The following is a 9,942-nucleotide window of genomic DNA, read 5'->3' as shown; positions in this document are numbered from 1 at the left end:
GTGCACTCTAGCTAGGCCAGGAGGCCAGGGTGGAAACACGGCACAGGCCAACACAGCACTGCTTTAGCTCCCACGCTGAAACAGAAGCAGTGCCCCCTCAACGGAAAGAGCCTGGAGATACGTCCAACCAGTTTAATGACCAGTTCAACCATGCAAATGCCAAACCAGGTATGCACAAAGGCAGCAGGGGCCTGAGGGGAGGGCACTACAGCACTGTCATAGGGAGAATGGGGTTGCCTAATGTTTACGGGGAGGGGTGTATGGGAGGAAAGACCCACTGGCTGTGCAGGCCGATGACATACTCCTCAGGGGAACTTGCATCCTGTCGTGAAAGCAGGAGCAAGCCTTTACTCCCGGACATAAATTCTTGTGCACACCACATCATCGGCGCCAAATGTCTGCCCGGAGAAGAAAAAGAAAACCAATCAGTACAGATGCCTGTGTGAAAATATGTAAAGTACATCTCTGAGATGACGGACTGCCCTGTTTACAACGCTTCGTATCAGGCTTCAAGCTTCCTGAGCCTCGTGAGCAAGCTAAGTGCTCCTTCTCTAAGCAAGCTCCCACTCAGCAAAGAAGCAATAGGGCAGAGAACTGTGCTATATGCGGTTCTCCTTTGCTTCTAGAACCTGTGAATGCTCACATATGATATGCACTTTTCCTGGCTTTAGTTTTGAAATTGGACTTAAAGGAGAGGAATGTCATGTCAGGTATTTCTGAAGAGCTTCTGTGTCCTTTCAAGTGACTGCAAGAGAGTGAGGGGTTTGGCCTGCTGGAACTGTGGCTTGGAGACAAGGTAGAACTGCCTTCTGGGTAGCAGCCACAGAGCCCAGGAAACAACAGCCTGATGTAAGGACAAGCGGTCTTCTGTATATATGGGTTCTAACCTTCACAGAATAAGAATACTCATTTAAAATTTGCATACATCCTAAACATGCATGTTTTTTTTGTTTTTGTTTTTGTTTTTTTGGTTTTAAGAGACAGGGTTTCTCTGTATTGTTTTGGAGGCTGTCGGTCCAGCCTGGCCTTGAACTCACAGAGATGCCTGCCTCTGCCTCCCGAGTGCTGGGATTAAAGGCATGCACCACCACCGCCTGGAGCCATGCATGGCTTTTTTACATGCTATTATTCACTAGACAATACAGCATGACACATTTGCATGGTATTCAAGTAGTATCAGATATTATAAGTATGGAATGATTGTAAACTAGGAATGATGCAGGAGGCTGTATGTGGGCCAAATGCTACACCATTTTATATAAGGAACTTGAGCATTTAAAAATCTTGGTGTCTGCAGGGGTCCTGTAACAGATCCCCTATGGATGTGGCAGTATAGCTATCATACATCACCTCTAAACTAAAACATGAGTCTCAGTTGCAAGAACACAGCATTGGTCTTCTGACCCAGCTCGGCAGCCCATCACTGTGCAAGGCTCTGTCCCTCTCTTGGCCTGCTCAGGGTGGGCAAGGGGTGGTGTTGAGGGGAAGGATGACTTTAAATTGGGTACTCTGGAACTGGAGCTACAGACAGTTGTGAGCTGCCATGTGGGTGCTAGGAATTGAACCGGGGTTCTGTGGAAGAGCAGTCAGTGCTCTTAACCAATGAGTCATCTCTCCAGCCCTGGAAGGATGAATTTAAACAAGATGGGTCTGAAGGTTCTTTCCAGCTAAGACTCTATGACTCTTTGTTGGCTAGAGGGAGCATGCAAATCCTTCCACAGGTGGGAAGGGAAATGTTTCTTCTGATCCCCGAAGTGGTAGCACCTATATAAATAAGCTGTCTTCAATCCCCACAAACTGCTAGTTACTCACAGGCCTGTTCTCCTGGGATTCCCACAGTCCAGGAGAAAGCGAAGTGTGTGTGCAAAAAACAAGGACAGAAAGAGCTGGAAACATGGCTCAGAATTTAGGAGCACTGGCTGCTCCTTCAGTCCAGGATTCGATTCTCAGCACCCATGTGGCAGCTCACAAGAGTCTGTAACACCACTTCCAGGGGATCTGATGGCCACCTCTGGCCATGGACACCATCACACATGTGGTACACAAAAAAATACATGCAGGCAAAACACCCATGCACGTAAAATAAAAATTAAAATAAAGAAACAAAAAACAAAGATAAAACTTCCCCAGTTGGCAACCTTGATGTGAGTATATATGTATGTTTATTTGTTGCAGGTCCTTACCTTTCAAGTTCCCCAAATGACTGGCAACTTAAGAGGAGCTAAGACTATCATGCTATGAACTTAATTATCTCAAGGTCGTAAGATTCTTTTAAAATCTGTTTATTTATCTTGCCATGTTGGGGATAGATTACAGGGGCTAGGCAAATGCTCTACAAGCCCCATTGTTTGATTTTAATCAACGTAAGAACAGGATGTATTTCACATTCTTACCCTTGGATCCCTCAGTGACCAGATGTTCTTGGGATATTTACTAAGACACTGTCTGCCTCCAAGAAATAGTCTTTGCGTATATTGAGTATTAAGGAGGTCCTGACAGGACAGGGAGTTTAAGGGCTTTGTGCCTTACCATTAGTGAGGAATGTGGATGATTCTATGACCTGGGCATACATCGGGGATTGGGCTGGGGAACAGTTACCATCATAAATCTACTTGCTAGATGTTGCATCCCAAGAGCCATGCTGATTTCCCAGAATTCCTTGAGCTCCATAGCCACATAGGCCTTTGGAGCTCACCCAGGCCAAAAAAAATAGTTTCATGAGATGGAAGGAAATCGTCACATTTCTAACTCCAATTGCAAAACCCTTTCCAGCCTCCCACTGCATCCATTTGTGCTCAGAGGTTCCAGAAAGAAACTCTATAGAATATTCCAGAGCAGTGTGGGGGAGCATACTCAGTTTTCAAAGGAAGACAATTTACAGCCCATGGCAATTTACTGTTGGCTCTGGGGACACTTATTTCATCCAAACTAAAGTTACTTACCTCTCGTTACATGAAGATTACATCTCCCAACGTTTTAGATTTATTAACGATAATAACCCTTGAAACAAAAGCCCACATTTCACATCCCAAATGCCAAGAATTAATGCTCCCTTTGAGGCTTGCATATATGTTTTCTGAGCCAGGAAAGGATGCCTGGGAGGAACTGCAGTGTGGGGGTAGTAAGGGACAAAATATGGTGGAGTCCTTCACCAACATTTAGCCCGCAACTCTGGCGGCTCAGTATTACAGAAGTTACCAACATTTCACTTTTTTGATGTAAACTGGTCAATCCTACTTAATCCTCAGCTAGACTCGAGAACTAACATCATCCCTCCTTGCTGCCTCCAGTCCCTATAAACTACATGTGCCTGTCTTCCTAGATTTCCAAGTCCCAGCCTCAGACTGCTCACTGAGCCCATGAAGTAGCCCTCGGCAAATTAAACCAGCGCTCTGTCCATGAAAGGAGAAGAGCTAGTTAAATCATCCTAGCAGAGGCCAAGAAGAGAGGAAGGGGAGAGATCAAACAGTCTCAACGTAACAGGCAGCTCAATTTAGGGTCTTCTTGCAGGCTAAACATGTAATTTTCGGGCTGAAAGGAATCCCAGGGGCCACAGCTCAGTCTCACTTTGCAGCCGGAGACTGGAGCTTGGGAAGGATTGGGAACAGGGCATCTTTCCCCAGCAAACGTTTCAGGCTTCAGTGTCTAACAGCGGTGATGTTAATAGAATGCCTAATGAAAAACAAAGACTAAGTTCCTGGTCACCCACAAGGGCTTTTCTTTTTTCTAGCCTGGGGTGGGAGCCATCAGTTAGTTCTGAAACACAGAGGGAAAGTAAGTGGGGGTTGTCTGGCCTCAACCCTCCCCCTTTTCCTCTGCATAAAACTGGGGAAGGTGTGAATCAGTTGAACCATTTGTTTTTCTGCTAGAGATAGGATCTTGTTCTATAGCTCCAATTGACCTGGAACTCATGATCCTCCTGCCCCAATCTTCAGAATGTCACATTGAGGAGTGGGTTAGATATAAACGTGACCTCACCAGGTAAGCTGTGCTTGATTGTGGATATTTAAAATGTTTAAATGCAAGGCAAGGTGGCTCACGCCTTTAATCCCAGCACTCAAGAGGCAGAGACAGGCGAATGTTTGAGTTCATTCAAGGCCAGCCTGGTCTACAGAGCGAGTTCCAGGACAAGACAGGGCTACACAGAGAAACCTTGTCTCAAAAATAAAAACAAAAATACCAAAAACGAACGCAAAAAGGTTCCCATCAGCATTCTTTTAAACAGTGTCCACTTCCTATAGCCCTAAAGAGTCCACCTTTCCACAAGATTGCATTCAGACATTTCTGAAATTAGCATTCCTTGCCTGGCTCCTGGGGGCCATTGGAGCTTGTAAATCTGGAGTCGAAATATTCTCTGTGGCTTTGAATGCTGATGTGATAAACATGGGTGAAACTTTACTAGTAAAATGGGTCATGGGGGGATATCGTTTATATAAGCTGAGGGATCCCACAGAGCCTCAGCATTCCCAGCCAAGCCAGAGGAGACTGGGTATCACCTACCACTGAGATTGGTATAGAACAGTTTGGACAAAGGTCTGGCACTCCAGCCAGTCTCAGATATGTCTCTGGCCTCTCAGCCAGCCCCCTTCTCTCCTGCCAACCACGTCAGTCCAAACTTTCTGCTCAAATTTTAACCTGTGGCAAATGACTTTCTCAAACCGTGAGCATGAAGACAGCACACTTGTATGGCCCACCTCTGGGGGTCATGTGTGGGAACCCTGGAGTTGTCTCAGAGTCAAAGGGCCCTTACCAGGATCAGCTCGTCGTTGGCCAGCTCTCGGGTCCAGTAGGTTTTGGGGCCATCCCCCTCAAGAAGAGTTTGTGTGCAGTGAATCTTGTTCTCATTCTCCCAAGTGGGCAGACTCTGCAGGCAGGAAAACCATTAGTGATATTAATTACAGTCTGGGCAGCAGGATGGGACGAACACAAAGAACACCGGAGAATAATTGTCAGGCAGGAAGGTAACACATGGCCCTTGTCAGCGGGGCTCACATCTTCTCTGCTGAACCACACGAAGTGCTGGTCACGGATTTTATGGAATATAAATATACTTTGTGTCACACATACAGGGACTCACTGGAGCAGCAAAGCCTTGGGCATGCTTTGCATCTCTAGGAAGAAAATTCAGAGCACCCGGTGATGCACTTAATCAACACAGAGAACCTCTCCAAACAATTTGGACTTTGAACGTAACTTCATGGCAGGGCCATAAAACATGACAACTGTTGAGACCTCCTGTTTGCAGCCACACTGGTGGCAGGAGATGAGAAGATGGGTCCGTGCCCCCTCCTTTCTCTGCATTCCTCATCAGACAGAGCACACAGCCTGCTCTAATAAACCCGTGTCTGTCTCTGGGGATAAAAAAGGCTTCCACTTTCCAGGTTACATCCTTCTAGAAACATTTAAAAATCAAGCCAATTTGAAGGCTCTTCATGGGGGTGGAGGTGGACAGGCAAAAGGGGGAATCCATCTAGTTCTCCTGGCTCTCTATACAGCAAAGTGGGGGTACAGCTGGGCTGGGTGGTGCTGAATGCGCACATAATCACCATTTAACTAACACATGGGACTCCTTCATTAGGCAAAGGATGGGGGAAGGGACAGTGAATTCGAAAGCCCTGTTCTCTCCAGGGTGTGTTACATGAGTCTTTTGTTGTTCTTAAATCAGAATCGCCCTCTCTGGCAGTGGCCAGAGTTAGATGTCTCCAAATTGAGCCCTACTTATTGCCAAGCCCACTTCTCCACTAGACGCCCATTCCTCTTCCACCCCTTGCAGTCTATGATGCAGAGGATTGAACCCAGGGCATACGGCATGCTAGGCACGTGCTGCACCACGGCTGTATGCATTCCCAGCCAAGCACATCCTTTTTTCTTTCTTCCCAAACAATGTGGTGTCTTGAACCTCAGGTCACATTAGCTTCAAAGCAGGGATCAACTCTGATGGGCAAAGACTGTCTCATGAGGGAGCCTGCTACTGGGGGCTATGTCTCTCTGTCCTTCCAAACATGGGACCTGAGTCACAATGGGAACGGACAGGTATGTGCCCAGGAAAGAGGAAAGAAATACTTTCCCATTGTGCCAAAACAACAACCACAAAATAACTCACGGGCACATTGAAAGACAGTGGGAGACCTTGTCTCAAAAACACATAGGGACATTGCAGGACAGTGCTTGAGCCTGTCTCAAAAAACAAAAACCAAACAAAACAAAACAAAAAATGGAGACATTGTAGGACAGTGGGAGCGACAAATCCCTAAAGTAAAATTCTTTAGAATGTTGTTACAATGCAAAGACAATTTTTCTCATTCTGTAGGCCTGCTTAGCCTTGAGCTTACAAGATCTGCTTACCTCTGCCATTGGAGTGAGTACTGGGATTAAGGGACTAGGCCACAATATTTGGCCTCATTTATAATTTTTTTAGAACATTGGAAAATCTGGATATGGTGGTTCACTTTGTAATCCTAGCACTTGGAAGAAACAGGATTGATGCAAGTTGGATCCAGCTTGGGCTATAGCATGAGATCCTTTCTCAAACAAACAACCTAGCAAGAAAACAAAATACAAAACAGCAACCACAAAACCCACAGTGGAGAAAGGGGGACGTCCTTTGTAAATGAGATACCAAGACTGGCTTTGCTATCAGTGCAAGCTTTGCAAAGAAACGGTGCAACGTAAAGAAACGGTGCAACGTAAAGAAACGGTGCAACGTAAAGCCGTTTGCTCCAGATCACTCACTCATCCTGTGGCTCATATTTCAGAAATTAAAAAACAAAAACAAAAAGCAACAAAAACCTATCTTGCCTGTTGGATATAGTGGTGGACATCTGTAATCGCAGCACTCCAGGGGGTGAGGCTGGAGAATCCTGAGTTCGAGGTCACCAGGTCTACACCAGGGTTCCAGGCTAGCCTAGCCAGGGCTACATAGCAAGCCCTGTCTTCTTGTAAATCAATCTCTCCCCGCCCCCCTCCCCTCTTCCCCTCTATCCCTACCCACCTCTTTCTACTTCCCCACCTTGAGGACTTAGAAAGGACATTTAGTTCATTTTGTCAGCTAGAACCTGCATTGCTTTTGCTTTCGGAAGAATTTCGCTATTATCTTCAATACCACGGTTAAACACGGAAGGGCAGGAAGGGGTGGTAGGCAATCCGAACTTTGCAACTGGATCCAAAGCGTCCTCCCACGGTTCAGCGACCCACAGGGTGGGACCCCACCTTCGACAGGTAACTCGGCAGCTGCGCACAAGAGGCAGCAACGGTCCCGGGAACCGCTACCCATGCCGCCGGAGCTGGCGCTGAAGGCGCCGCTAGCGAGACACTAACCACAGGCAGGACCACACAGTCACCCAGAGCAAAAGCGCGCCTATTTGCGCCCGGGGGATGGTATAGGAAACGGGGTAGGGCTTTCTCCTGAGGACCAGCAGGTCACACAAACCTCTCGTGACACACCCTGCAAAGAAAGTGCGCGGGCTGTAGCTGTAGCGTGACCAAGGGTTGAAAGAGGTGCCCGGGAAGGAGGTGCGGTCCCCACAGCCTCACCCTGCACTTGCGTCCGTCCACTGTCTCCTCCTCGAAGCCCTCTCCGACCTTGAAGTTGATCTCCGTGGTGCGCACGGTGGTGGATGTCTTGATATAGAACTGATCCCCATCCTGGCGGATCTCCACGTGAGGCTTGGACGCAGCCGCCACTGCCACCTTCCTCAGCATGGCGTTCACACCTGCGCAAGGAAGCACGGGCTCGGGTCTCAGGTCCTTACTCCCAGACCTGTTTGACACTTCCCAAACCCTCTGACTTTAGACAGAGGGTCTTAGATTAGTTCCACTTGTCTCCGTCCTCTCCTGGGCTTTCGAGAACAGAAACTGAGGCTCAGAGATGGCAAGTGGCTTTCCTGGGCTACCCAGTGCTTTCATGGCAAGATTTCGTCGCAAACAGTTTAAAGTTCCTACTCCTCCCTGTGGTCTAGGTCTCGAGATAAAGATGGAACCGTCGAGAAAGGCTCCAAATGTCCTGCAAACGTTAGTTGAACCGGTTGGTTCAGGAGCTGACTCTTCTCTGCAATCGGGGGAACTCACGGGAAACAGATTTATCACTCCATAGACTCCCCTCCTGCCTGAACCTCCCGCGGCCACCCGCTCTGGGACACGGGTACCTCTCAGCTGCTTCTAGCAGACCGGGCACGCCCTCCGCACCAGCTTACCCAGCGCCTTGAGGAGCTCGTCGAAATTCTCGCTGCTGCGCATCTTCCAGGTTCCGGCGAAGTTGGGCATGGTGGCGGCGGCGACGGTGGCGGTGGCGGCGGTGGCGCGAAGGAAGCAGCAGGCACCGACCTCTGCTGAAGAGTGGTAACACAAGGCGCTGCAGGGAGAGACTGGCGTTCTGAGCCCAGCCGCACGAGCCTTGAGTCACTAGGGTAGCGCCCCCCCCTTCTGGGCCCCGCCTCAGGTCCCGCCCCTGCCCTGCACGAGGGAGGGGGTGGCCCACGAGGGGCGAGTCCAACTCCCCGCCCTACGGTGCCCCTCATCATTCCTCATCTTCCCAGTCACCAGTGATGCAGCTTGGAACCCGCTCTCCCCCGGTGCCTCCCCCGCCCCGCCGCCCACATCCTGTTTTAAAATGGGTGGTGGGAGAGGGTTTAATGAAGTCACGTCGGCCTGGAGGAGATGTGTGGAGCTAGCTAGGTAGTGGGGATTCGGGGATCATAACATCATTTCTCTACTTTTGGCTATGTTTGAAAATGTCCTTTCTGTAAGGTTGGTTACAATGAATAGTAAGGCCACCGGGATGGGAACCACTTTCTTCCCACCCAACCATACTTTCTGGCTGCCACTAGCGGGTCAGGTCTTCTGGGCTCAGGCTTTTGAGTTAGCACATACTCTGAGGTCCAATTAGAACGAGTGGCGGGAAAGGCCCAACCCCCACCCCTGCCAGTCATGTCTGTACGGAACTCAGGCTAGCAATGCTGGTCTTCTGCTTTAGTCAGAAGGGAACCCAGGCCATCTTTTAGTTGTTGGCTTAGGACAGGATAGCTGTCGAAGAGACCGAACAGGCAAAATGCAGGGAAGTGCAGCCGTTTGCTTTGCCTAAAATTGCGGGTTTGTGCTCTGCAGGCCAACTGGGAAGGCCTAGAGAGGAAGCCTAGCTCTCCTGCCTTTGCTTTGACAGGGGCAGATCTGAAAATCAATGCCGGCCCTCAGGAGGCACACAGACTTCACCATGCCTTTCCAGCGTTTCCTCCATGCCTCAAAATATCATTCCAACCTCTTTCCACTGTTTTCACCTTTGATACACCTCAACCAAACTGTCTGATTCAGAATCCTAGGACTTGGCTACACATGGCCTCAACTCAGCCATTGACCATGCTGTGCTCTTTCCCTAAAGTTCACTTTCTCTCCCTGGGTTGGGAAACAAAACAAAAAACAAAGCAAAACAAAAAGCTCCCCTGTTCATCAGAGTGCTGTTGTCATAACGGATGTGTTGTAAAATTCTGTTTCCTAACCAGATCACTTTTCTCTGAACACACAAGGTCCTTTTGGGGCCTGCTCTTACTCCTGTCTTAACTGCTGAGTATTGACCATTTAGAGCATGGTGATCAACGATGATCAATGCACCCTCATTTCCGCAGGCGCAGCCAGGTGGGGCTCATATGTGAATTGATTTTCAGAAGAGGCAAATCCTCCATCGCCTAGAGGTGCTGTGGGGTGAGCTTTCCCCAAAGACCTGGAAGTGATTTGTGCCGAGTGCTTACTGAAGAGGGGCCCTGCACTTCTGGAAATGGCTGAGATTGGTCTGCCCAGGGCCCTGAGAAGCAGCTAAGACAGCTGAGGACAAGAGGGTGGAGAGGGGCCATTCCTGGCTGGAAAGGGGCATGGGTGGGGACGGCTTGATGCATGTGCCATCTGTGCCATTGTAGGCAGTCATATGCATGAAAGGACTTGGTAACTGGATTG

At 48.8% G+C, this 9,942-nt stretch overlaps 1 protein-coding gene across 1 annotated transcript; it reads right to left on the bottom strand.

The window, feature by feature from the left end:
* Nucleotides 1-344: 344 nt before the first annotated feature.
* Nucleotides 345-8,263, bottom strand: Crabp1 (cellular retinoic acid binding protein 1). The gene is made up of 4 exons (NM_001281651.1): nt 8,193-8,263; nt 7,534-7,712; nt 4,751-4,864; nt 345-398 (listed from the first exon to the last, which is right to left on the bottom strand). The coding sequence occupies exons 1-4, from the start codon at nt 8,260-8,262 to the stop codon at nt 348-350; spliced, it is 414 nt and encodes a 137-aa protein (NP_001268580.1). The 5' UTR covers nt 8,263; the 3' UTR covers nt 345-347.
* Nucleotides 8,264-9,942: the final 1,679 nt, after the last annotated feature.

This window comes from Mesocricetus auratus, unplaced genomic scaffold (genome assembly GCF_017639785.1).
Source record: "Mesocricetus auratus isolate SY011 unplaced genomic scaffold, BCM_Maur_2.0 Super-Scaffold_100022, whole genome shotgun sequence".
NCBI classification, from domain to species: domain Eukaryota; kingdom Metazoa; phylum Chordata; class Mammalia; order Rodentia; family Cricetidae; genus Mesocricetus; species Mesocricetus auratus.
Note: the sequence above shows the minus strand (reverse complement) of the source record. Positions and strands in the feature narration are given on the sequence as shown.

What these genes read in the sequence shown, in the direction of transcription:
- Crabp1 (NM_001281651.1), bottom strand. Translation starts at nt 8,262, where the DNA reads ATGCCCAACTTCGCCGGAACCTGGAAGATGCGCAGCAGCGAGAATTTC. An exon ending in TGGACGGACGCAAGTGCAGG is followed by an intron (nt 4,865 to 7,533) that starts GTGAGGCTGTGG and finishes TCCTGCCTGCAG; the next exon opens with AGTCTGCCCACTTGGGAGAA. An exon ending in CCAACGACGAGCTGATCCTG is followed by an intron (nt 399 to 4,750) that starts GTAAGGGCCCTT and finishes TTCTCCGGGCAG; the next exon opens with ACATTTGGCGCCGATGATGT.